The sequence below is a fragment of the Erythrolamprus reginae genome, chromosome 13, assembly GCF_031021105.1.
Source record: "Erythrolamprus reginae isolate rEryReg1 chromosome 13, rEryReg1.hap1, whole genome shotgun sequence".
Taxonomy (NCBI): domain Eukaryota; kingdom Metazoa; phylum Chordata; class Lepidosauria; order Squamata; family Dipsadidae; genus Erythrolamprus; species Erythrolamprus reginae.
In genome coordinates, this window is record NC_091962.1 from 15,591,160 (window position 1) to 15,618,011 (window position 26,852).

General features: G+C 43.3%; 2 protein-coding genes across 2 annotated transcripts; one reads left to right on the forward strand and one right to left on the reverse strand.

Annotated features, from left to right (window-relative positions):
- Nucleotides 1–1,008: 1,008 nt before the first annotated feature.
- Nucleotides 1,009–12,181, forward strand: ANXA9 (annexin A9). The gene is made up of 12 exons (XM_070766247.1): nt 1,009–1,050; nt 2,789–2,885; nt 4,293–4,495; nt 5,336–5,449; nt 6,442–6,526; nt 7,067–7,146; nt 7,751–7,810; nt 7,916–8,015; nt 9,559–9,654; nt 10,255–10,313; nt 11,126–11,248; nt 11,567–12,181. Exons 1-12 carry the CDS (start codon nt 1,009–1,011, stop codon nt 11,627–11,629), a joined length of 1,122 nt encoding a protein of 373 aa, XP_070622348.1. The 3' UTR covers nt 11,630–12,181.
- Nucleotides 12,182–13,041: 860 nt separating this feature from the next.
- Nucleotides 13,042–23,541, reverse strand: MINDY1 (MINDY lysine 48 deubiquitinase 1). Its single transcript, XM_070766505.1, has 9 exons — nt 21,743–23,541; nt 21,581–21,638; nt 19,837–19,901; nt 18,351–18,509; nt 17,876–17,978; nt 17,219–17,361; nt 15,727–15,906; nt 14,585–14,719; nt 13,042–14,390 (listed from the first exon to the last, which is right to left on the reverse strand). Exons 1-9 carry the CDS (start codon nt 22,196–22,198, stop codon nt 14,310–14,312), a joined length of 1,380 nt encoding a protein of 459 aa, XP_070622606.1. The 5' UTR covers nt 22,199–23,541; the 3' UTR covers nt 13,042–14,309.
- Between the last annotated feature and the right edge of the window lie 3,311 nt (nt 23,542–26,852).

Below are 26,852 nucleotides of genomic sequence, written 5' to 3' on the forward strand. Positions count from 1 at the left end.
AAATTTGCGCAGAGGAAACCACTCATCCTGCGCCGCGAGGCTCTCCAAAGTTGCGCGTCTGACCTCCGGTTCTGCCCGCGGAGGACCCGGAGAGTTGGAAAACCCGAGTCGGGACTTCACTCCAAATCTGGAACCCGTGAGGTCTCGCATTCTGACGGCGCTCGGGAAGCTGGGCGCCTGGGATTCTCCACTCCATTCCTCCATTCTTCTCCCAGCCGAAATGGAGGGGTGGGGTGTTGGAACCAGTCCAGGGGAGTTAAATGGCCAAAGGGTGCTGAGTTCCAGTCCACAAAAAGATGCTCGGAAGAGAAGAAGCGCGTTCCAAGAAGTGGCGATTGCAAGGCGCCCCCCTCTGCCGACCTCTCCAAAAAGCGCACCATCCCGCATTCTGGGGCCTCGGTGGAAGGGTCCTCCTGGCGACCCCATAGCCTGAATGGAGTGAAGAGGGGGTCCCTGCGGTCTGAAGGGGCTTCTCCACCCCCCCCGCCTTGGGCAGCAGCATCCTCCCGTAGTCACCCGGGGTTTCCCGGACGCCCCACGGCGGCAAGGTGCGCTCCGCCCGGCCAAAACCCGCCGAACTGGCGACGCTCAACTGCAGAAGCGACAGCCCCGACTGGTTTTTCTAAGGCTGCCTCAGCGCTGGTTGGCTGCCAAGCCGCCCTGGGGGCAGCCGGAGCCGCCGCTCACCCCCCGCCCCCTCCGCCTTCGGGGACCGCTGAGGAGGAAGAGGAAGAAATAGCAACTTTTACGCGCGGCTCCTCCGGTGGAGCGCACGGTTTTTGCAGAGAGAGGCTTTGGAGACAGGTGGAGTCTTTTGCTCCTGGGGAAGGGGGGGAGTGTATGTAGCGAGGGGATCAGAAGAGGTTGGTGAGTTTTTCTGCAAATGTCTTGCAAATTGGCTTCTCTGCAGCAGCCCGAGATGACTCGCTGAGTGGGGGTCTCCCCCGACCCCACCCCATCCTCCACAGCTTGGCAAGGGTGCAAGGAGCTTTGCTGGAACAGCAATCCATGGCAGAAGAAATTTTGGAGCAGTTGCCCCTGGCAGAAAAGGTGAGGTGCCAAACTTTCTAAAAAGAATATTTTGAGGCCGCCTGGCCTTGGCAAGGTGTTGCCCCCTAAGGAGGAGAAAACGGATGGAAATGTCCCTCCGGTAGACTGCGCTGGCCGGTGGGGGCTTTGCTCTGCCGGTCATCCAGATCCCGTGCTTTGCAACCCAAGAACTAAACAATGTTGTTTGGCGGGTCCCAGGGGAAGAGCCTTCTCTGTGGCGGCCCCGACTCTCTGGAACCAGATTAGAACTGCCCCCACCCTCCTTGCCTTTCGTAAACTCCTTAAAACCCACCATGGGGGAATTGAGATATCTCCCCCGGGCCTATACAATTTATGTATGCTATGTTTGTGTGTATGCCTGCTTAATAACAGGGTTTTTAAAATGTTTTTAAATTATTAGATTTGTCATGAATTGTTTTATTGCTGTTGTGAGCCGCCCCGAGTCTATGGAGAGGGGCGGCATACAAATCTAATAAATAAATAAATAAAACTTCCTATCCACCAAGCAAATGAAAACAGTAAATTGCGATATGCAAAACTACACAAGATTATTCAGAATTTATGTGGATGGTTTGGAAGCAGTGACAGAAACGGCTTATTTTTCTCTTTTTAATAAATGAAGGCCCCAACATGTAGCATAGCAAGAGTTATAAAAGTTATAAAAGCTCAAAAAAATAGAGGGAACACTCAAATAATGCAAGATACAAATAATACAACATGCAACACATACAAATCCAATTAATCAATCAATCAATAAAACACGAATGAATGAAATATTCTCATGGAATCCTTTGTTCTGTACACAGTTGAATGTGAACGACAGCAGGTGAAATTGACTGTCAATCCGAGTTGCTTCCTAAGTGGGCAGTTTGATTGTACAGAAGTTTGATTTACTTGGAGTTATATTGTGTTGCTGAAGTGTTCCCTTTATTTAATTTTTTTTAGCAGTGTATATATATCCATACTGCTGCTTTTTCCTTTCTCGTTTTTTGGGGGGTGGGGGGGTGTTTTTCATGTTGTTTCTGTTTTTGTGATCTTACTTTTCCCATCATCTTTGTATTATCATTATATAATATTATTGCATTATTATTACTTTTTTCCTATGCTTCGTTCACGTCTGTATGCTTTTTGTTTATGTGTATGTGTTTTAAGTAAAGAGATTGTAGGAAACGCTAACCATTTGCTGTTATTTATTTATTTACTCGGGGCGGCTCACAACAGCAATAGAACAATTCATAACAAATCTAATCATTTAAAAACATTTTAAAAACCCAATTATTAATCAGACATACGTACAAACATACCATACAATACATAAATTGTATAGGCCCGGGGGAGATATCTCAATTTCCCTATGCCTGGTGGCAAAGGTGGGTTTTAAGGAGTTTACGGAAGGCAAGGAGGGTGGGGGCAGTTCTAATCTCCAGGGACAACTGGTTCCAGAGAGTCGGGGCCGCCACAGAGAAGGCTCTTCCCCTGGGACCCGCCAAATGACATTGTTTAGTCGATGGGACCCGGAGAAGGCCAACTCTGTGAGACCTAATCGGTTGCTGGGATTCGTGCGGCAGCTTTGCTGCATTTAAACATTGTGGGTAAAATTATTTTATGTATTATTTATTTATTAATTAATGAATAATCCTATTTAATTAATATTGATATTATTATTAATAATAATTAATAGTTTATTATCTGTTTATTAATAAATAATAAATAACTGCAGCATCCTTTCTTGCCCCAGAGAGCCATATGGGGCACTTTGGGGACCATCCGACCTCACCTGAGTTTCGATGCCGCCAAAGATGCTCAGACATTCTTCCAGGCCATCACTGGTGAAGGTAAGACCCCTGCCCCCTTCCCTTCCCCATCACCTACATCTGTACAACCGCCCTGCAAGGTAGGAGTTGCACTTGCAACGGGCTTTTGAACCCAGGGCCTGCGGTTCAACGGCTCCATCGAATCCAACAAATAGCCGAGTTGGAACATCTAGCTAAAGGCACCTGTCTCCTAATCTTTACTCCTAATCTTTACTATCTCCTTATCTTTACTAGATAAGGGGTCAAAGCGATGGAAACTGCGGTTGACTGTTTCCAAATAATGCACTTTGGGGAAAAGGAATCCTCAATCTGAGTCTTGTATTGGCAGCTCTGTGTTAGCATAAACTTCAGAAGAGAAGGATTGAGGGGTAGTGATTTCTGACAGACTCAAAATGAGTGAACAGTGCAGTCAGGCGGTAGGGAAAGCAAGTAGGATGCTTGGCTGCATAGCTAGAGGTCTCACAAGCAGGGAGAGGGAGATTGTGATCCCGCTGTATAGAGCTCTGGTGAGACCCCATTTGGAATAATACTGTGTCCAGTTCTGGAGACCTCACCTACAAAGAGAGATTGACAAAATTGAACGGGTCCAAAGACGGGCTACAAAAATGGTGGAAGGTCTTAAGCATGAAACCTATCAGGAAAGACTTCATGGACTCCATCTGTAGAGTCTGGAGGACAGAAGGGAAAAGGGAGGACCCGATCGAAACATTTAAATGTTTTTAAAGAGTTAATAAATAAGGTTCAGGAGGGAAGTGTTTTTAATAGGAAAGTGAACCCAAGAACCAGGGGGCACAATCTGAGGTTAGTTGGGGGAAAGATCAAAAGCAACATGAGAAAATATAATTTTACTGAAAAAGAGTAGTAGATGCTTGGAACTAACTCCCAGAGGACGTGGTTGGTCAATCCACAGTCACTGAATTGAAACCTGCCTGGGATAAACCTAGATCCATCCTAAAATAAAATATACAGGAAATAGTAGAATGGCAGACGAGATGGACCAGGAGGTCTTTTTCTGCCATCAATCTTCTATGTTTCTATGAATGAGGAAGGAAGGGAGGGAGGGAGGGAGGGAGGGAGGGAGGGAGGGAGGGAGGAAGGATCCAAGGAACTGAATTTAAACATGCCTGGGATAAACACAGATCCATCCTAAGATAAAATATACAGGAAATAGTATAAGGGCAGACTAGATGGACCAGGAGGTTTTTTTCTGCTGTCAATCTTCTATGTTTCTATGGAGAAATATGGTGACGGGAGGCATGAATGTGTACGGAGAGGGGCGGCATACAAATCCAATAAATAATAATAATAATAATAATAATAATAATAATAATAATAATAATAATTTTTTAAAAATGTAACCTGGGCCTAAGCGTGAGAAAACCATTATGCTAACGAGGCTTTTGATGTAGAGACAAATTGCATATGCAGATTTTGAGTCTTCCGGGAGCCTGGGGAACTCCAGGGGCAGGAGCAGACTTTGCAAACTCCTGGTTTGGAGGCCTCGGATGAAACTGGGGTCTCCGGGTCTCCCCAAAAGTCTGGACTGCAGGGCCGTCATTGATTTGCTGACCAGTCGGAGCAGCGAACATCGGCAGCAAATCGCGGAAGCCTTCCTGGATTTCACCCAACAGGTTAGGATTTGGGGGGGGGTTATTTTGGGGATGGTGGGGTGGGGGGTGGGAGGGAATTTGTGGCCCTTTTTGGAAAGGAAAAAAAATGGGCAAAGCACTTAAAATGGACTTAGACTACTGCTATGTGCAATTGTAGAAGGCAGCCCTTGAAGACTGTTCAGAGTCTACTGTATTTTTCAGAGTATAAGACGCAATTTTTTCCTCCCCAAAAGAGGCTGAAAATTCAGGTGCATCTTATACTCTGAATGTAGCTTCCTCCCCCCCAGCCCTAGTAGTTGCTAACGATCTTCCCAGCTCTTACCTTGCAGGTTCTTTCATTGTTACTCTCTGTGAAGAATGTTTTCCAGTCCCTAAGTCTTTGCAGGGTTTTTTCATTGCTCCAACTTGCTCCGAATAACTTTCTTTCCAGCCCTAACCAGGTGCTAACAATGTTCCCAGTTTTTACCGGCTTGCAAGCTCTTTCATTGTTACTCTCTGCAAATAATGTTTTCCAAACTTTGTAGGTTTTTTTTATTTTCCTACTTGCTCCAAATGTTTCTTTTCCGCCCTAACCAGGTGCTAACAATGTTCCCAGCTCTTACTGGCTTGCAAACTCTTTCATTGTTACTCTCTGCAAAGAATGTTTTCCAAGCTTTAAAGTCTTTGCAGGGTTTTCCCCCCCATTGCTCTAACTTGCTCTGAATAAGTTTCTTTCCAGCCCTAACAATGTGCTAACGATTGGCTTGCATGCTTATTATTATACTCTGGAAAAATACAGTAATTTTTTTAGGGCAAGAGCCAGCAAACTATGGGTTCCGCAGTCTCTCCCCAAATTTATCTCCGTCTTCTCTCTCTTTTCAGGGCCTCCTTAAAACGCTGGAGGCCGTGATGCCCAACCAGTTTGAGACCATTTTAAGGAGTTTACTCTACCCGGCGGCTCAGTTCGATGCCCACGAAATCTACGCAGGATTGCAGGTACCTCGTTTCCAAAAAGGGGTGCCCCATTTCTGCCAGGGAAACACACCGCTACCCCACCACCACCATTCTTAACACTAGGTTAAAATGGTTGGGGGACCCCAAATCTTTTTTGGGTGTAACATTTTTATTTTCTCCAACATACAATTGAAAAATGACACATAGAAACCTAGAAGATTGATGGCAGAAAAAGACTTCCTGGTCCATCTATTCTGCCCTTATACTATTTCCTGGATATTTTATCTTAGGATGGATCTATGTTTACCCAGGCATGTTTACATTCAGTTCCTGTGGATCCTTCCTTCCTTCCTTCCTTCCTTCCTTCCTTCCTTCCTTCCTTCCTTCCTTCCTTCCTTCCTTCCTTCTTTCCTTCCTTCCTTCTCTTCTTTCATTCCTTCTCTATTTTTCCTTCCATCCTTCTTTCCTTCCTCCCTCCCTTCCTCATTCATAGAAATATTGACAGCAGAAAAAGGCCTCCTGATCCATCTATTCTGCCCTTATACTATTTCCTGTATATTTTATCTTAGGATGAATCTATGTTTATCCCAGGCACGTTTAAATTCAGTTCTTGTGGATTGACCAACCACATCTGCTGGACGTTTTGTTCCACATTTGTTTACAAACTGGATAAAGATCTTAAAACAGAAGGAATCAATTTACAAAATAAAAAATAAACTGGATAGGAGTTTATTTGGTCAGGAGGATAATTTGATTTTAAAAATGTGTGGTTTTTAAATTTTTTAAAATTCCCAGTCTTTTTTAAGGGCGCTTTCCACGCATAGTAATTTCATTTAATAGCTTACGGCAACAATTTAATAAATCGATCTATCAGTTCAGGAGTTTGCAAAGACATAACCACGCTGGAGCATTGTAACCAGCTCACGGAAGATTTAATTTAATTCAATTTAATGTAATTTATTCGACTACTCTGCTGCCATCTTACAATGTCAACAATTGCACTTTTCTTAACCTGCGTCACCTTTCCTTTCCAGGGTCCAGAGGTGGAAACCCTGATTGAAATCATCTCCACTCGAACGGCAAAACAGCTGCAGGAAATGCTGGCTTATTATAAACAGGGTAAATATATATATACTTGAAACTTATTCGCTCATTCTTCAAAAGGTAGAGAAATGGGAGAGGGGGTTTGCTGGGAGAGAAAGTTTGCCTGGCAAGCTTGAAAAAGCAAGAGAAGCTGGACTTGCCCTCCTTTTCGATGCATGCGGAACTCCCCGCAACATGATACGACCGTGAGTTTTTTAAAGTGTTTCCCCCCCCCTACTTTTTGAGCATTCCTATAGACCATCCAACTTCTGCTATTTTGAGACGTGTGAATTTCAACTCCCTGGGGAATTCTGGGAGTTGAAGTCTAACACGTCTTAAAAAGTGGCCAAAATTGGACATCCCTGATGCAGAGTAAGAAAAAAGTTATAACGCCTGCCCTAGACTTAATATATTAATATACCCAACCCATAAAATCTTGGAGAGGCTCCACAATATCGTTTTCTTGATCGTATTGCTGAGCTTCCTTGGACAAGAGCAGTCTATCTCAGAACAAGCGGCTCCCTCCTCTCCTTGCTTGGGTGTGGAGGGCTAAAACTCCCTCTTCTACTTTGACAGATTTCAAATCAGACTTGGAAAAGGCCATCGCTCGTGGCACCATCGGTGGCTTCCGAGACCTTCTCCTGGCCCTCATCAAGGTAATCAATGATATGAAGATAAAATAATAAACGGAAGAAAAAATAACAGCTTACAATGTAATATAATTTATAACGTAAAACAAACACTATCAAATAAAATAAATAAATATAATGTAATAAATGTCACATAATAAATATCTTATATATCGTATCATAGAATTTATAGAAGTATAAACTTAAAACATAAAACTTAAAACTTAATAACTTAATAACTTAAAACATAAAACGTAAAATGTAAAACATAAAACGTAAAACGTAAAACTTAAAACTTAAAACTTAAAAACATAAAACGTAAAACTTAAAATGTAAAACTTAAAACTTCTTAAAACTTCTTAAAACTTCAAATAAACACTTAAAACTTAATTTAAAAGTTAAAACTAACATAAAACATGATTTAAATATAATATAATGTAATGTAAATATAAAACAAAATGTACAATACAACACAACACAAAACAGGGTCCCTTTGTAAGCATTCCAAAGATTGGGGCTGTTGTCCTAAAATCCTCTGCTTCTTCTTTATCCCAAACTCTTTCGCCCAATCAACGCCGGGCACCCTTTGGGAAACCCACGGCTGACCCTTTCACGCCGTCCATCTCCGCAGGGCCAGCGGGAACGCTACTCGGGGACGATCGATTACGTCTTGATACGGCAAGATTCAAAGGTGAGACGGAGATGTTGGGGTGCCTCCCCTCCACGCTGGGGTGCCTCTCGGGGCCCATTTCCAGGGTCCCCCCCAAACACCTGGGATTTTGCCCCCCCCCCGCAGGCCCTGGCCGACGCAGCCGACAGTGGAGATGGAGGCCGCCTGGAGGAGCGGGAGTGGGTTCGAATCCTGTCTCAACGCAGCCCCGAACATTTGAGGAGAGGCAAGCGGCCGTGTTTCGCCACGCTATTTATTTTATTTATTGGTTTGTTTTGTCAAGATATAATAATATTTATATACATGATACTAGTAAGAGAGAAGCGTTAGGAAAGGGGACGGAAGGCACGCTGGTGCAATTATACACGCCCCTTACTCAACTCTTAGGAATCGGGAGAGGTCAACAGTGGATAGTTTAAGAGTAAAGTTTTGGGGGGTCAGGGGAGGATACTACAGAGCCAGGTAGTGAGTTCCAGGCATCAACTCCTCGGTTACTAAAATTGTATTTCCTGCAGTCGAGTTTGGAGCGGTTTACTTTGAGTTTGTGTATTGTTGTGGTTGAAGCGGAAGTCGTCGTTGACAGGAAGGACGGGATGATGTTTCAAGGGTTAAGGAGGCCAACTGCAAACTCCAGAACATTTAAAATTTATTAAAAACGACTAAAATTACTAAGCTTCCGTCAGTCCTCTACTGACATCATCAGAGTATAGGACTAACAAAAGCTTAATAATTTTACTCATTTTTAATAAATTTTAAACGTTCCAGGGATCGCAATGCCTGTTGCCTCTTCATTTATTAATCTACCTGGGACTCACATTTTTAGGTCCATTCTTCATATATATCAGGCTGAAGTTTCAAGCTTCGTGCTGTTGTAAATATTTACATATTTACAACATATTTACAACAGCACGAAGCTTGAAACTTGAGCCTGATGATGGTGAATGTGATTTCACCGAAACGTCGCATAGACACTCAAATTATTACATGGGGCAAAACCCGAACTCAGAACAATCTATTTTGAGTGTCTATGCGACGTTTCGGTGAAATCACATTCACCATCATCAGGCTGAAGTTTTAAGCTTCGTGTTGCTGTAAATATATGTATGTATGTATGTATGTATGTATGTATGTATGTATGTATATATATATATATATATTTGTTTTCGTAAATTTTCACGGGTATATGTATGTAGATTGTTCTGAGTTCGGGTTTTGCCCTGTGTAATGTTTTGCATGTCTATGCGACGTTTCGGTGAAATCACATTCACCATCTTCAGGCTGGAGTTCCAATCTTTGTGTTGTTGTAAATGGAATTTACAACAACACAAAGATTGGAACTCCAGCCTGAAGATGGTGAATGTGATTTCACCGAAACGTCGCATAGACATGCAAAACATTACACAGGGCAAAACCCGAACTCAGAACAATCTACATATATATATATATATATATATATATATATATATATATATATATATATATAGAGAGAGAGAGAGAGAGAGAGATACATACATACATACATAGAGAGAGAGAGAGATACATAGATAGAGATAGATAGGTAGATAGAGATAAAGAGAGAGAGAGAGAGATAGACATAGAGATAGATACAAGATAGATAGATAGATAGATAGATAGAAAGATAGATAGATTAGATAGATAGCTAGATGATAGATAGATAGATAGATAGATAGAGAGAGAGAGAGAGAGAGAGAGAGAGAGAGAGGGAGGGAGAGAGATTTAAACCTCTTTTTTCAATGACATTTTTCCAGTGTTCAACTGGTACCAGGAGACGATCGGAATCTCCGTTGAGGAAACTATGGAGAAATATTTCCAAGGACACTTCCGGGAAGCGGGTTTGACCCTGGGTAGGTGCACCTCAATGCAGGGGGTGGCGATAGCTGCCAAGGGAGTTTAGAAGCCCCCCTTTTTTAATCCCGATTAAATTGGGGAGGGGGAAATGAGGCCTAGTGCCTTCTGGACATGGTCAAGAGCCCTCTCACTCCGAGTTCTCTCTTGTTTGGCACAGCCTAGGCGGAGAATACCCAGAGTAAGACCCAAGAAACTTCATTTTCACTGCTTGTAAAAATCCAAGTTGCTAGCCCTCTTGATCCTATTTTAAGACGGTTTTTACGGGACTTTTGAGTTAAGCGAAAGTTGAATCCTCCTCCTCCCAAACTAGTTAAGCAAAGGAGCAATTAGCATAAAAATTGTCGGCTCGGGAATTTTTGCAAGGCGACAAGCAAGCTTTAAACCAGATCTGTTCTGCTTGGCTTGGACTTCCTACTTCTCTCTTATCGGCCTGCCAGGCAGAAATCCAACGGGTGCAGCTGGCTCCCCTGCAGCCATTTCAGCCCGGAAATCAGAAGGAAGGAGAACAGGAAAAAATTGTAATTTCTGTTTTAAAAAATTGTAATTTTTGTTTTAAAAAATGTCATTTTTACTTTAAAAAATAAACTCTCTTGCAGTTTCCCTCCTGAGAAACACACCACAGTATTTTGCCACCAAGCTCCACTTGGCCATTAAGGTGAGAGTCTCTCCTGTTGGTGCCCACTCCTTCCCAAATCCCCCTCCTTAATCCCACTGGTGCTGCCAAAACCCCTCCAAGGTGTGCCATCTTTGGCGTTCGGCTTGTGGGTCATAATTCGCACTGGGGACCGAGGCTCTCCTATGGTAGAAATGAGCGCCGCCCCGCTGATCCATCCGAGGCCCATTCCCCAAACGAAAGCCCATAAGCCACTGCCTCGAATGAAAGGCCGGAGAAGGATTCCGTAGTCCTTTTTCACCACCCAGGATCGTAATTAAATGTTTGCTGGCACACGGGGCCAAGAAGCGAGTTCGACTTCTGCTTTGCCCAACTTTCTGGCTTTTTAAAACACTACCTTTTATTAAATTTTATCGGCTGGGTTTCAAAGCCACACTGAGTTACAACTTTCCAAAGTCATTATTATTATTATTATTATTATTATTATTATTATTATTTTCAACAATACAACACAGCAAACAAGATCACTATGCTGCATTTCGTATTTCAGTCGGGAGCTTCCCAAGCACTATTATTATTGTTGTTGTTGTTATTATTATTATTATTTAGATTTGTATGCCGCCCCTCTCCGAGGACTCCGAGCGGCTCACATTTAACTTAACTTAATTAAATTTAACTTAACTTAATTAAATTTAACTTAATTAAATTTAACTTAACTTAATTTAACTTAATTTAAGATAATTTACTACATTTATAATCCACCCATCTCCTTTTGCACTTTAAGCAGCAAACAAGCCATGAATTAAAAACAAGCAATATTGGCTTGTTTGGCTCAATTTTTCATTTTCTCCCAGGAAGTCGAACTCAGCCCTCGGCCGGCCTTCCGAATCATGATCTCCCGCAGTGAGAGAGACCTCCTCAGCATCCGTGCCGAGTTCAAGAGGCGCTACGGGATCTCGCTTTACTCCTTCATTAAGGTAAACGCCCCCGGGTAGCATCGAGGGAGGAGGATCACGGATACCTTACGGACCCCAAAGTGACCAGGGACCCCCACCCAGCCAGCAGCCTTGGTCTGTTTCCCTAGATTGCCCCCCGCTCGCCAGGAAACAGAGCCTCCAGCTACGGAAGCAGTCGATCTGCAAATTTTAAAAAAAGAGTTTGGAGGCCAGCAGGGGAAAGTTATCTTCGCTGGGAAAAGCCATCCAGGCAGAGAGAAATTCCTTCCCACCCACCCCAACCCCGTCTTCCTAATCCTTTTCTCACCCCAAACTCTCCTTGTTGCCTCCTTTCCCCAGGCAGAAACGCAAGGCGAACCCCAGGCGGCTCTGCTTGGTTTGTGCAAAGCGGAAGATCTTTAAAGCATGCTGCCAGCGGGCTGATCCTCCCTGTCCAGAGGCAGTCTACCTGGGGGGGGGGGAAACCGCTCCGGCTATTCCTTCCGCCTCCCAAAGTTGCAAAGGAGCAACCCCCAGCTGTGGAATTCAGCCCGACCCGTCGGACAGGTTTCGGCCCCTCGCCCAGCCCCGAATTCTTCACGTGCTTTCCAGGGGCTGGTGGGGAGACCTGCAAATTTGGTCAGGTCTTTTACAACCAAAAAAGTTTAAAAAGTGTGTGTGTGTGGGGGGGATAATAATACAGTGGCGCCTCTACTTACGACTTTAATTCATTCCACGATCAGGTTCTTAAGTAGAAAAGTTTGTAAGAACCCGCAATTTTCCCCATAGGAATCAATGTAAAGGCAAATAAGGCATGCGATTGGAGAAACCACAGGGAGGGTGGAGGCCTGTTTCCTCCCAGGAGATTCCTAGAGGCCCCACGGAGGCTTCTGTCTTTTCCGGCCCTGTTTCCTCCCAGGAGATTCCTAGAGAAAACCCACGGAGGCTTCCGCCCACTTTTTCCATCCCTGTTTCCTTCCAGGAGATTCCTAGAGGCCCCACAGAGGCTTCTTCCCACTTTTTCCATCCCTGTTTCCTTCCAGGAGATTCCTAGCGAGGCCCCATGGAGGCTTCTGCCCACCTTTTCCGGCCCTGTTTCCTCCCAGGAGATTCCTAGAGAGGCCCCACAGAGGCTTCCCCCCGCCTTTTCCGGCCATTTCCTCCTCGGAGATTCCTAGCGAGGCCCCACGGAGGCTTCTGCCCACTTTTTCCATCCCTGTTTCCTTCCAGGAGATTCCTAGTGAGGCCCCATGGAGGCTTCTCCCCACCTTTTCCAGTTAGTTTCAGAGACTCGGGTTTGTAAGTTGAAAATGGTTCTTGAGAAGAGGGGGGGAAATCTTGAACACCCGGTTCTTATCTAGAAAAGTTCGTAAGAAAAAGCCTTCTTAGGTAGAGAGACCACCGTAATAATAATCAATAGCAAAGACTTGAGCGAGCTTCCAGCATCAGACGCAGTCTACCTCTCAACAGCTGCCAGGAAAATGCTGACAAACTTTTCTCATTGGACCAGTTGGGGAAATAAATCGGATTACGGAGTAGGTAACAGCTTCAGCCCGATGGCATTTTACGGGGCTGACATTTCTAGAAAAAAGTCTCCGTTTTCCATCCCGCCTCAACAGCTCGGCTCCGTCTTCCTTCCTCCCGTCAAGGGACTCCCAAACCCATCAGCCTCATCCCTTACCCCATAGCCCTGTGCAACCCGCACATCCTTCCTTCCTTCCTCTTTCCCCAAAATCTGGTCCTCCCCTTCCCGGTAACCGAAACGTCGCTTGTGAAAAATAAAATAATCCAGAGCTGAAATCTCTTTGGGATCCGTCTCGACCAATTGTGGATTATTTCGGGGTTCAGAAAATTGGTTTATTCCAATGTAAACAGAGGCAGGATTAATCGACGAATCGACACAAAACGGAGGCCGGAGCGATATTTTTAGAATTTAGCCCCAAAAAACCAGGAGAAAGAGAGAGAGAGAAAAAGGAGAGAAAGAAAAAAAGAAAGCGAGAGAGAAAGAAAGAAAGAGGAAGGAAGTAAAGATAAAGAAAGAAAGAAAGAAAAAGAAAAAAGCTTTAAACTCCAAACCAATGCGAGGATAAATAAAATTAAAATTGGTTGGCATAATTGTTTCCACATTGCATGCCTAGAGAGAGAGAGAGAGAGAAAGAAAGAAAAGAGAGAAAGAAAGAAAAAAGAGAGATGGAGGAAGGAAAGAGAAAAAGAAAGAAAGAAATAAATAGAAAAGCTTAGAAAACCAAACCAATGCAAGGATAAATAAAATATAAATTGGTTGGCACAACTGTTTCCACATTGCATGCCTAAAGAGAGAGAGAGAGAGAAAGAAGGAAAGAAAGAGAGAAAGAAAGAAAGAGGGAAAGAAAGAAAGGCTGGAAAGACCGCATTTAGACTGCATCACCAGAGGGGTTTTTCTGCCTCGCTTCAGCAGCCTTTGAGGTGGTGAAGAAAAACAGAATTCAAATCCCCCCCACCCCAAAAAGGTGCTTTTGGCAAAAAGGATCCATTTTTCCACCGTGTGAAAAACTTTGCACCAGTCGGATCATTCCGGTTGTCACTTTGCAAGCGGCCCCTCCTGTGTGCGTGCGTCGCCCTCAAGGTGGGAACCCCCCCCCTCATCCCCTTTCCAGGCAGTGACTCTGTTTCTCCAACGGAAGCAGCCTTCTGTCCCCCCCCCCCCCGCCCACAAAAGAGATGGGAATTCCATCTCCCCCTTTGGTTTCTGTCTTCCTGGTGCTGTCTTTATGGCGGGCGGGCCGCATGTCAGCCCCAGGGAGCCTGATCGAACTATCATTCATTTATCTGACTGTAACCCCCTTCAATCGATCCAGCTTCCGTGGGGAGCTGAGCTAAGCCCCCTGGCCCCCTTCCCATGTTGACCCCCCGGGGGGAAAGCAAATCTACCACGGGGAGCCCCCCCTCCCAGTGTGTGGACTTTTTTTCCTCCAAAACATTTCCCTCCCCGCTTTCCGAAGCATTTTTGGTATCGCAGGAGAGTCCGATCTGAAGCAAATTGAGAAGGGGGGGGGGCTGTTTCCTTCTCCGTTGCAGGCACTGGAAGGAATATGGTGGGGGGGGCTCGATGGGGGGGGGGGCGTCAAAGGACGACGCAGTCCGTGTCCGCCTTCTGCCGCTGCCTGCGTTCTCCGGCCGGCCGGGGGGCCACTGGGCTTCTTGACTGAAACGGAAAAATGGCATTAATTGGGGAGGGGTCAAATAACCTTCTGAACAAGGCGGGGGGGGGTGTATTTATTTATCTTATTTAATTTAATTCGATTTCTGAACTGCCCTTCTCAACTAACCAGGCGTAGAAATCGAATTAAATGCATTTTAAAAAAATAACCGATTTTTGTGTGTGGGGGCTCTCCGTACCTGGCCTGGGGAGGGCAAAGGGCTGGGAGGTGGGGGCTGTTGGTACTCCTCCTGCTGCAGCTGCTGGGCCAGCTCCAGATCGCTCATGGCCGGACCCCCCTGTTGGCGCTGGAGGGACAAGGCAATCATGTAGTCCTGCCGGGGGGGGGAGAGAAAAATAAGGGGGGGGGGGGTAGAAAGGCTACCTGTTTCTTATCCACACCTTAGTCCCCGGGGGTCTCCAAAATTTAGCACCTTAAAAACCTTGTGGACTCCAACTCCCAGAATCCTCCACTAGCCCAGCGGTTCTGAACCTTCACAGGGGTCGCCTGAGACCAATGGAAAAGACATTATTTCCGGCGGTCTTAGGAACCGAGACTCCGCCCCTCTAGCCATCTCCAGATGCAAATAGAGAGAAGTATTTATTAATTGATGAATTATTATTTATAAATTTGACTTCTGTGTCGCCCAATCCCGTGGACGCAGTAACCGTACCTGTGGGAACGTCTGAGCATATGCGGGAGCTGAATGTCCAGCACTGCGCATGCGTCGCCATCTTGTTTTGGGTTTTTTCTCTCTTTTTTCCCCCAATATTTTTTTAAAAAAATATTATTGAAAAAAATTTAAAAGTTGATTAAAAATAAAAATATCAACTTTTTTTAAAAAATAATTTTTTAAAATAACTTTTTATCAACTTTCCTATGTCATAATATCAATTAAATTTTTAAAAGAAATTAAATATTTTTTAAAAAAGAATATTTTTTTAAAAAATAACTTTTTCTAATATATATATATATATATATTTAAATTAAATTTTTAAAAGAAAGGCTTAAGTCTTAAAAGTCTTAAAATTGGCTGGGGAATTCTAGGAGTGGAAGTCCACAAGGCTCGATGGTGGGAACCCCTGGCCTTACGGGAGCCCAAATCCCACCCTGCATCCGTTCTTTCTGGCGTCCTTCATTACTTGGAATAATAATTAATTAATTTTATTTTAATCTCCGCCCCTCTCCGGAGAATATATACAGCCAGGCTGTATCTGCATGTCCCATAGAGATATTCAGTGCCTAGACCCTCATCTAGAGCGATTTTTACGCCTGGCTCCCATTCTTCTAACTCTAGCATCTACTATAGGGTCCTCAACCTCCCCATCATCGCTTGTGTACCTGATCCACCTGCCCCTGGTCGACCGGAGAGCCCCCGGCCGCCTCCTTGCCCAGCGTGGGGCTCAGGTGGAACTCGGCGTCACAGAAGCAGCTGTCTCCGTCCACGTTGTGGAGGCTCTCCCAGGTGACCCCGTCTTCGTTCAGGAAGCCCTGGTCGGTCACCAGCAGGTAGAGGTGGCTCTGGAGCCCCCAGCCGGAGGAGAGAGGGGGAGCAAGACAAAAAAAGGAAAGAAGGAGAAGAGTGAGTGAACGGGGTCTTTCCAAAGAGGATTGAATTTTCAGGAAATCATTTAGACGTGCAACGTAAAAACAGTTGTGTCAACCAGTTTAATTTTATTTATCCTCATATTGCTTTGGTTTTCTAAGGTTCTTTCTTTCTTTCTTTCTCTCTTTCCTTCCTCCACCTCTTTCTTTTCTTTCTTTCTCTCTTTCTTTTCTCTTTCCTTCTTTCTTTTTCTTTCTTTCTTCCTTTCTCTCTCTTTTTCTTTCTCTCTCTCTTTAGGCATGCAATGTGGAAACAGTGGTGCCAACCAATTTTATTATTATTTATCCTCGCATTGGTTTGGGCTTCTAAGCTTTTCTTTCTTTCTTTCTTTCTTTCTTTCTTTCTTTCTTTCTTTCTTTCTTCTTTCTTTTTCTTTCCTTTCGTTGTTTCTTTCTCTTTCTTTCTTTCTTTCTCTTTCTTTCCTTCCTTTGTCTTTTTTTCTTTCTTCCTCTCTCTTTCTTTCTCTCTCATTCCTTTCTCTTTTTCTTCCTTCCTTTTGCTTTCTTTCCTTTTTCCCTCCCTCCCTCCCTTCCTCTTCCTTCCTTCCTTCCTTTCCTGTCTTCCTTCCTTGGTTCCTTCCTGCTTTCCTTCCTCTTTCTTTCTTCCTCCTTCCTTCCTTCCTTCCTCTTTTTTCTTCTTTCTTCCTTTTCTTTTCTCTCTTTCCTTCCTCACTTTTCCTTCCTTCCTTCCCAAATCCTTCCTTGCTGCTCATCTCGCCATAAAGCAACTCCGGGCAGCTTACAACATGAAAAGCCTAAACATATGTACAAAATCACATTAAAATTGCCGTATAACTAAAAGATTTGAAATATTTATTTGATCGATTAAATCTACACGCTCCTCATCCTGCCTCCAAGCGACCAAAATGACACATAAATATAAACCAATTAAAATGGATAAAAGTCGGCATGAAAGTTTAGGCGATGCAAAGCCCGTCTTCTCAAGAAGGGCCAGAAACTTGTCCCTTTTTGAAAACTGCGTGGGAGGGTGTCATTATTATTATTATTATTATTATTATTATTATTATTATTATTATTTATTGGATTTGTATGCCGCCCCTCTCCGCAGACTCGGGGCGGCTAACAACAGTGGTAAAACAACATGAACAATCCAATTAATAAAAACAACTAAAATTATGTTTATTCCTACGTGGCCGATAAGCTTTGGTGCCCCAGCCACCGTCAACCGTCACAAACCCCACATTTCTCCCCAAAAATAGGAAATCACCTTGTGCTTGATCATGGCACTGAAGTGGTTGTTTCGGAAGAAAACGCTCAGTTCTCCTTCTTTGACGGTGGACGTGAGCTCGCACAGCCCGTGGTAGGTGAGCTGCGAGGCCGTGGACTCCAAAAATTGCTCTGCGATCAGGCCTGGGGGAGGGAAAAGAGGGAGGGAGGGGCGCAAAGAAGGCCACCAGTCCTTTTGAGATTGCAGTGGCCAAACCGGACCACTTTTAAAGACCGGTGGACTTCAACTCCCAGAATTCCCCAGCCACGTTTAAGCCTTGTGGACTTCGACTCCCAGAATTCCCCAGCCAAGTATAAGCCTTGTAGGCTTCAACTCCCAGAATTCCCTGGCCAAGTTTAAGCTTTTGTGGACTTTGACTCACAGAATTCCCCAGGCAAAGTTAAGCTTTTGTGGACTTCAACTCCCAGAATTCCCTAACCAAATGGACTTCAACTCCCAGAATTCCCCAGCCAAGTTTAAGCCTTTGTGGACTTCAACTCCCAGAATTCCTCAGCCAAGTGGACTTCCAACTCCCAGAATTCCCTAACCAAATGGACTTCAACTCCCAGAATTCCCCAACCACTTTTAAGCTTTTGTGAACTTCGACTCCCAGAATCCCCCAGCCAGGTTTAAACCTCCCCCTCCCCGCAATCCTACCTTCCGTCACCAGGTTGGGGTCACTGGAGTGTTTACAGGTGATAATTTTCTCCACCAACTGGTTGTAGCTCAGTTTGCTGACCGCTCCGGCCACTTCGGGAATCTGGAGGGGGGGGACGGACAGAAATGCTTAACCCCAAACCAGGGTGCCATGCACAAGAAGGCCCAGCGAGAACCGGGATTATATTTCTGTGGTTTTTTTAGTCTACTTTGCAGGGGTGTTGTTGATGTCAGAGAGTTGCGGGGATGACAAAACTGCCCACAGGAGAGTTTTGAGAGGGGAGGCAAGAACGGAATTCAGAGACTTCAAAACGGGGTGTTCCAGGCCAACCTGGCAAAGATTTCCAAATTTCTCCATGAGGACTAGTAGCCTGGTTTCTTTTTCTGCCCTGAATTGAAGTCTGCGGTGTATCTATTGAGGGGGGGGGGGTAGCGTGTCTTCACCTCCCAGAATTCCCAGGACAGAGCCACCCACCTGGGGATCCACCAGCCAGCCGTGATAAAGGGGGACACTCAGGAGGTCGAAGACGATGCACTCGGGGGTGTATTCGAAGTCCGAGACCCCCGTGAACCTGACGTTGACGTCCAGTCCCGTAGAAAGCTTGGAAATGACCGTCATGGCATCGTTGACGTTCTGCCCAGGGAAGGAAAAAAAAATGACCTGTTCTCAAAGGAGCTCAAAGAAAATTGGCCCCCAAACTGTCCTGGAGCTGTTTTTTATTATTTTTTAATAAGTTTTAAATTGTTTCTTTTATTATTAGATTTGTACATGCTGTATTATTGTTGTGAGCCGCTCCGAGTTCTTGGAGAGAGGCGGCATACACATTTAATAAATTATTATTATTAATAATAATAATAATTATTATTATTAATAATAATAATAATAATTTTTATTGGTATATAAACTTTAAAAAAATACAAAAAAGGTCAAAAGGTTAAACGGACAGGAGGAATCAGAGTACGATAAAGTATGGGACAACCTTTATGCCGGGTTAGAAGAAAACAATACTTAATAATACCTAATGATATCACGTAACTGGTAAGTAACAATGCAAATGTGTATAAGGAATATTATAAATGTTGATCAACGTTTGTCGAAATTCAAATATTTGCAAGCACGTTTAACTCCGAAAACCAACTTCTGACAATTTCTGATTGTCCTTAATATCTTAATGCTGATATCCTAATGTTTAATATGTTATTATGATGATTATTAATTATTATTATTATTATTGATTAGATTTGTATGCAGCCCCTCTCTGAAGACTCGGAGTGGTTCACAACTACTACTACTATTACTACTACTACTACTTCTTCTTCTTCTTCTTCGTCATCTTCTTCATTTTCTTAATCTTCTTCTTCATCATCTTCTTCTTCATCATCATCATCTTCTTCATCATCATCATCTTCTTCATCTACTTCTTCATCTTCATCATCTTCTTCATCTTCTTCTTCATCATCTTCTTCATCTTCTTCTTCATCATCTTCATCTACTTCATCATCTTCTTCATCATCATTTTCTTCTTCTTCATCTTCTTCGTCTTCTTCGTCTTCTTCTTCTCCTCCTCCTCCTCATTATTATTATTATTAATTATTATTATTATTATTATTATTATTATTTCTTTCCTTTCCTATATATTCTTCCCTTGTCTTCTGCTGAGCCGCTCGTACCACAAATTCCATGCTTTGCAATATTCCGAAATCTTCTTTTCCTTTCAGCTCAAGAGTCAACGTATCTATTTCTGCGCAACCCGAAACCTATTTTAATTATTATATTTTCGGTGGGTTCCCCTCCCCGTTTCCAGTCTCGTGTACCAGTGTGATTGTTACAGATGTGAGGATGTGTAATATTAAATAATGGTATTTTTTTAATATATATATATATATATTTCAGTTTAGTATCCCTGGCGCCACTGTTGAATGCGGTGGTCCGAGGCAGAGCCGGAAGCGGATTCACTCACCTGCTGGAAGTTGAGCTGGACGGCTTCCGCTTGGTCCTGAGGCTTGATGGACAGGATGCAATCCCCTGCAGGGGTGAAAAAAAGGGAGAGAGTCTGTTGAAAAGGGCCTCCCACTGGGGAGGAGGAAAATATTATTATTATTATTATTATTATTATTATTATTAATTAGATTTGTATGCCGCCCCTCTCCAGAGACTCGGAGCGGCATATGGGAATGCTGGTTGTGGCAGAGCACGAGAAAGGGGAAGGGCTGGGAACACGCAGCTGGAAGGGACCCCAGAGGTCTTCTAGTCTGACCCCCTGCTCAAATGCTCCTCTCCGGTTTATTTTTGAAACCCGGAGCACTCATGCTAGCCAAGAAAGGCTGGCCAGGATTTCAGGATCCTTCCATAACGTTCAGGATTATTCTGCCGTCAGACGGCGGCGACCATTGGGCCCTTCCCTTAAACTGGCCTACCTCGCAGGATCGTTGAGTAGAGGTGGTAGGGGCAGGAGAGGGAGGGACGGAAGGAGGCTTACATTTGTCAAGAATAGAATAGAATATAGAATATATATTATAGAATACAGAATATAGAGTATAAAATAGAATAGAATAGAAGAAGAGAAGAGAATGCACAATATAGAATATTTTAGAATACAGAATATATATAGAATAAAAGAAAATAGAATACGGAACATAGAATATTTCAGAATACAGAATATAGAGAATAGAATATAATACAGAATATAGAATATTTTAGAATACAGAATATAGAGAATATAATATAATGCACAATATAGAATATTTTAGAATACAGAATATATAGAGTATAGAATAGAATAAAATTGAATAGAATACAGAATATAGAATATTTTAGAATGCAGTATAGAATAGAATAGAAGAGAAGAGAATACAGAATATAGAATATTTTAGAATACAGAATATATATAGAATAGAAGAGAAGAGAATACAGAATATAGAATATTTTAGAATACAGAATATATAGAGTATAGAATAGAATAAAATTGAATAGAATACAGAATATAGAATATTTTAGAATGCAGTATAGAATAGAAGAGAAGAGAATACAGAATATAGAATATTTTAGAATACAGAATATAGAGAATATAATATAATGCACAATATAGAATATTTTAGAATACAGAATATATAGAGTATAGAATAGAATAAAATTGAATAGAATACAGAATATAGAATATTTTAGAATACAGAATATAGAGAATAGAATATAATGCACAATATAGAATATTTTAGAATACAGAATATAGAGAATAGAATATAATGCAAAATATAGAATATTTTAGAATACAGAATACATAGAGTATAGAATAGAATAAAATAGAATACAAAATAGAGAATATTTTAGAATGCAGTATAGAATAGAATAGAATACAGAATATTTTAGAATACAGAATATAGAGTATAAATAATAGTATATTACTATTGTACACTGTTTTATTGTCGCTGTTAGCCGCCCCGAGTCTCTGGAGAGGGGCGGCATACAAATCCAATAAATAAATAAATAAATAAATAATTAAAAAAATATATATTATAATAATAATAATAATAATAATAATATATTAGATTTGTATGCCGCCCCTCTCCGAGGATTCGGACGGAGAATAGAATAGAATAGAATAGAAGAATAGAGTAGGGTAGAATAGAATATAGAATATAGAATATACAACAGAATAGAATAGAATTAACTAAAAATAAAATAAAATGAAAATGGGGGCTTCTTACCAAGATAAGCCATCAGCTCGTCCGAGGTGACCATTTCCTTCTGGGCTGGCAGTTTTACCTGGGGAGGGGAAGCAAACAATTGAGAGGAGCCCCCTCCCCGTTTATCTAGGGCACCCCAAACTATGCCCCCCCTTGCTCCTCTCCCCCTGGGCCAGTTATTACCTTCCACTGAAGGAAAAGGATATTCATGATGGCCAGCAAAGGGCAGGGGCCATTCTCGCTCTGCATAATGACCGGTGTCCTCTCTCCTTTCCAAGTGATCCATTTCACGCAGTAGAAGTCGGGCGCTCTGGGCTGGCTGGTGGGAGAAGGGCGAGGCTTGGGGGCTTCCTCTGATGGGCTGGAGTCGGCGGGCACCGGAACGGCCGGAGGAAGGGAGGCCTCATTCGTAGACGGGGGTCCCTCCTTCACCCCACCTTCGTCTGCTTCTCCGCCATCTTTCTGCGCGACGCTTTGGGCACTGTCCTTGGCTTGGCGGGTTGGGGTCTCCTCTGCAGGGGCGGTAGAAGCAACCCCTTCCTCGCCCCCTACGCCAGCCTTCGGGGTCTCCGGCCGGCCAGATTCAACAGGCTCCGTTTCCCCTCGGACAGCCTCTGCAACCGGCCCGTCGGTCTCCATCGGAAGCAATATTTTCTTTTGGCGCCTTAATTTTTCTCAAATAAATTCAAAACTCCCCCCCCCCAAAAAAAGTTGTGTTTTTCGCCAACTTTAAAAAAACAAGTTCTCTTTAATCGACAGCCGGAACGATGGCGGTTTTTTGCTTTCCCAACAACCCAAAATGCGCAAACTTCGCCAAACAATTTGTTGTGTCTTGTCTCTTTCCCAACAGCCAAAAATGCACAAACTTCACCAAAAACTTTGTTGTGTGTTTTTTCCTTTCCCAACAGCCACAAATGCACAAACTTCACCAAAAACTTTGTGGAGTGTTTTTTCCTTTCCCAACAGCCACAAATGCACAAACTTCACCAAAAACTTTGTGGAGTGTTTTTTCCTTTCCCAACAACCCAAAATGCGCAAACTTCGCCAAACAATTTGTTGTGTGTTTTTTTCCTTTCTCAACAGCCAAAAACGCACAAACTTTGACAAAAACTTTGTTGTGTTTTTTTCTTTCCCAACAACCCAAAATGCGCAAACTTCACCAAACAATTTGTTGTGTGTTTTTTTTCCTTTCTCAACAGCCAAAAATGCGCAAACTTCACCAAAAACTTTGTTGTGTGTTTTTTTCCTTTCTCAACAGCCAAAAATGCACAAACTTCACCAAAAACTTTGTGGAGTGTTTTTTCCTTTCCCAACAGCCAAAAATGCGCAAACTTCACCAAAAACTTTGTGGAGTGTTTTTTCCTTTCTCAACAGCCAAAAATGCGCAAACTTCACCAAAAACTTTGTGGAGTGTTTTTTCCTTTCCCAACAGCCAAAAATGCACAAACTTTGACGAAAACTTTTTTTTCCTTTCCCAACAGTCCAAAATGCAAAAACTTTGACGGAAACTTTGAAGTTGGGTCTTGCGTTCGCCTTCAACGGATCGTAAAAATTACGCAGGGCATGAGGTTTTATCGGCTGAGTCCTTTTCCTCCTTTGGTTTTAGGCACTGATCAACATTGGATACAAATCCCTCAAAAAGTCCCCTAATTTATTTGGTGTGTCTTGTATTTTTCCCACTTGCCGACTCATCGGGTTTTCAATACTGCTTTTTTTCTCCTCGATTTTACACTCAATTATTTAAAACCACGAGAGAGGTCGATGTTTTTCTCGTGACCTTCACTTGCAAGTTTTCATCTGCACCAAATCTGGGTAAGAAACAACTTGTGTATACAGTATATATATATATATATACACAGTATATTTTAATAAAAAAAGGAAGTTTCTTTCTTATCCCGGGGGGAAAAAAAGGAATACAAAATGTTTTTTTTTTTCTTTCCTTACCAATTAAAGAAATTTATGCTTGTGAATTTTTTTAAAAAGCATTAAAAAGGCGATGAGGGTTTTTTCTCTTTTTAAAGGGTGATATTTTAAAGCTTTTTTTTTCTCTTTTTAAATAAAAATAATATAGAAAACCAAACATGCAGACTTGGGCCAAAATCCTGGTGCCTTTTTCAGGGTATTAATTTTTTTAACGGATTAGTAGAACGGAAATGCTGTGTTTTATTGACCTATGTGTAGGTTTCTTCTTGGCTTGTTTTGTGAGCTTTTTTTAGTCCTTAAAGCTCAACGAAGAGCACAGAGGCGATTCCTGTTCAGTTTTGGTCAGCTCTGGGTCTTCCCTTCTGCCAACCGACCACGTCCAAGAAATCGACTTTTCTCCAGCTTCATGGCCCGAAGTTGAGACGGTGGGTTTTGTATTGGGGGGAAAGGCGGGAATTTTAACAGCCGGCCGGCCCTGAGCCTAGCAAGAGAGCCAATGAAAGAAAAGGAGGTTAGACAAAAGTCAGGAGTTTTTTTCCCCAACCCCCCCCGCCTTGGGGTCTCTCATCCTCTCTCTCCCCGTCTGAAAGAGAGCCTGAATTTTGACCCATGGGGGGCTGTGGGGATGTTGGGACAGACAGCAGAAGAGTGGGGAGAAGATAGATAGGTAGGTAGGTAGGTAGAGATAGATAGAGATAGATAGACAGACAGACAGACAGATAGATGATAGAGAGAGAGAGAGAGAGAGAGAGAGAGAGAGAGAGAGAGAGATTAGATAGATAGGTAGGTAGGTAGAGATAGATAGATAGATGATAGAGAGATAGACAGATAGACAGATTGACCTTTATTTATAGATAAATAAATAAATAAATTGTATGTATTTATATTTATGGATAGGTAGGTAGGTAGGTAGGTGGGTAGATAGATCGATAGACAGACAGACAGATAGATACACAGATTAACTTATTTATTTATAAATAAATTTTATTTATATTTATAGATAGGTAGGTAGGTAGTAGATGGGTAGATAGATAGATAGACAGACAGACAAACTGATTTATTTATAAATAAATAAAATTTATTTATATTTATAGATAGGTAGGTAGGAGCATAGACAGGCAGGCAAACAGACAGACATATTAATTTATGTTTTTAGATAGGTAGGTAGGTAGGTAGGTAGGTGGGTAGATAGATAGATGGATAGATAGATAGATAGATAGATAGATAGATAGATAGGCAGGCAGGCAGGCAGGCAGGCAGGCAGGCAGGCAGGCAGGCAGGCAGGCAGGCAGGCAGGCAGGCAGACAATTTATATATATATATAATTAATTCTCTGCCTTACAAGGCAAAGGCTGCAGGTTCAAGTCCCAGTGTGGATGGCTTCCAACAATGGAAATAATAAAACCATATACTGTATACAATTTATAACAACAGTAACAACAGCAATATAAAACCCCTCTAAAATCTCATTCCCACCACGTCATACATCCCAATTCACGTCTGAACCGAGGCCGAAATCAGGAAGTGTCCACTCCACCCAATTTTACACCGAGCTGCCCACCATTCAACTTTCCGCGAGACGTCTCGCGCTCCTGCAATCGGGACCCCCGCCTGGCCTGCAGATTTCGATCCCGCAGCCCAGGGACCGAGTTTGGGTCCCACCAGAGGTCATCCAGCTTGTCCCTTATGCTACTCTGCAAGGTCCATAGCAGGAAACGCTGGAGGGGGCCATCCCCAAAAAGCTGCACCCAGGTGGCGCTGTGTGTGTGTGTGTGTGTGTGTGTGTGTGTGTATACGTGCCAGGATTAACCTGCTGACAAAGTGGCTTGTTTTGCAAGCAAGGAGAAAGCCCGCCCAACCGGTATTTTTGACAAAAACACCTCCTTGCTTTTAAGCAACAGCTGCAAACATCTAGAGGGTGGAGGGCGGGGGGGGGCAGGGCAGAGGGAGGGAGGGGGTGTCACCCCCCAAAAATAGTTTGCCCCCACCCCTCTGCACTGCTGTAGCCCCCCCCCTCCCCTCCCAATCCCCCCTCCCGGCTTTGAAAACATGCTAATTTTGTCTGCAACATGCTAAGAGTGAGGGGTCGGCAAACAGACAGGGGACTCCAAATCCCATCCTCCCCAGCCTTGCAAAATAAGGGAAATTGAGGGTGGGGGGGGAGGAGACCCCTGCTGTGCACAGCCAGAAATCTATTAATTTTATCAATTGGATTTGTACGCCACCCCTTTCCAAGGACTCACAACATGTCCAAAACAATATACCATATATATATATATATACACACATACATTATATATATATATATAGAGAGAGAGAGAGAGAGAAAGAGAAAGATAGATGATATATATAGAGAGAGAGAGAGAAATAGAGATATATAGATACAGTATATATATATATATATATATATATATATATATATATATATATATATATATATATATGAGAGAGAGAGAGAGAGAGAGAGAGATCTCCAATTAATGTACTCAAAAACTTAAAAAAAAAACCTCTAACATCATTCATTATTATTCATTATGGTTTAATTTAGTTCATGATGCCTTAATTTAATATAAATTCCCTCCACCCACTCTTGCAAAACCTTCAACCTTTAGCCATGAAAAGAGAGGGAACCGAACCCCCCACCCAATCCAATCGGGTCTCCCTGTCAATCAAGCCCCCCCCCAGGAGCTTATCCCTTCTCCTCCTCCTGCCCCCCACCCCCACCCCAAAAATCTCTCCCTCCCTTCCAACAAATTCACTCCCTCACTGCTGCAAAGTTTGTTTTCAAAGGAAAACTGTTGCACACAGACCGGACATGTTGACAGTTTCTGGGCGTTTGCAAAATCCGCCGTTTCCCCTTTTTTCTGGTTTTGGGGTGGGGGTGGGGAAAGATCACCTCGTTGCCCCCCTTCCCCTCGATCCCCAACCTTGAGGGGTGGGGGACAGCTGGGCAAAACACTCTCTTTAAAGACCGACCCAGCCCAGCTGCCAATCCGTCAAAGAGGGGTGACAGGCTAGCTGGCACACAAAGGAGCCCCCTGCCCCTCAAAGCTTCGGGTTCTGGGTTCAAATCCCGCCCCTGTCTCTCCTTTCTCCTCCAGCAAGCAAAGGCTCAGCCAGACGCCATACCTGGATATTCCTGCTCGGCTCCTCCTGGGAACATAAATCCTGATATATATTTTTTTGGCGTGTGTGGGCCAGCCTCTCCTCCTCCTCCTCCTCCTCTTCCTCCCGCCTGCGTTGGGCAAAGCCTGGGAGGAGTGGCCCCCAGCCTGGCAGAGGGGGGGGGGAAATAACACCACCCCCCTTTAAAAAAAAAATACCACCAAAGCTAGCTGGGGTTTTATGTCTGCCCAGTTTCCTGCAGGGA

Excerpts from the sequence above, each read along its gene's own strand:
- ANXA9 (XM_070766247.1), top strand. The coding sequence starts at position 1,009 with ATGGCAGAAGAAATTTTGGAGCAGTTGCCCCTGGCAGAAAAG. Across the intron at positions 7,147-7,750 it reads TTCTCCTGGCCCTCATCAAG|GGCCAGCGGGAACGCTACTC; the intron begins GTAATCAATGAT and ends CCATCTCCGCAG. Across the intron at positions 11,249-11,566 it reads CGCTTTACTCCTTCATTAAG|GCAGAAACGCAAGGCGAACC; the intron begins GTAAACGCCCCC and ends TCCTTTCCCCAG.
- MINDY1 (XM_070766505.1), bottom strand. The coding sequence starts at position 22,198 with ATGGAGACCGACGGGCCGGTTGCAGAGGCTGTCCGAGGGGAAACGGAG. Across the intron at positions 18,510-19,836 it reads TCCAGCTCAACTTCCAGCAG|AACGTCAACGATGCCATGAC; the intron begins GTGAGTGAATCC and ends TTCCCTGGGCAG. Across the intron at positions 15,907-17,218 it reads GTGCCATGATCAAGCACAAG|AGCCACCTCTACCTGCTGGT; the intron begins GTGATTTCCTAT and ends TGGGGGCTCCAG.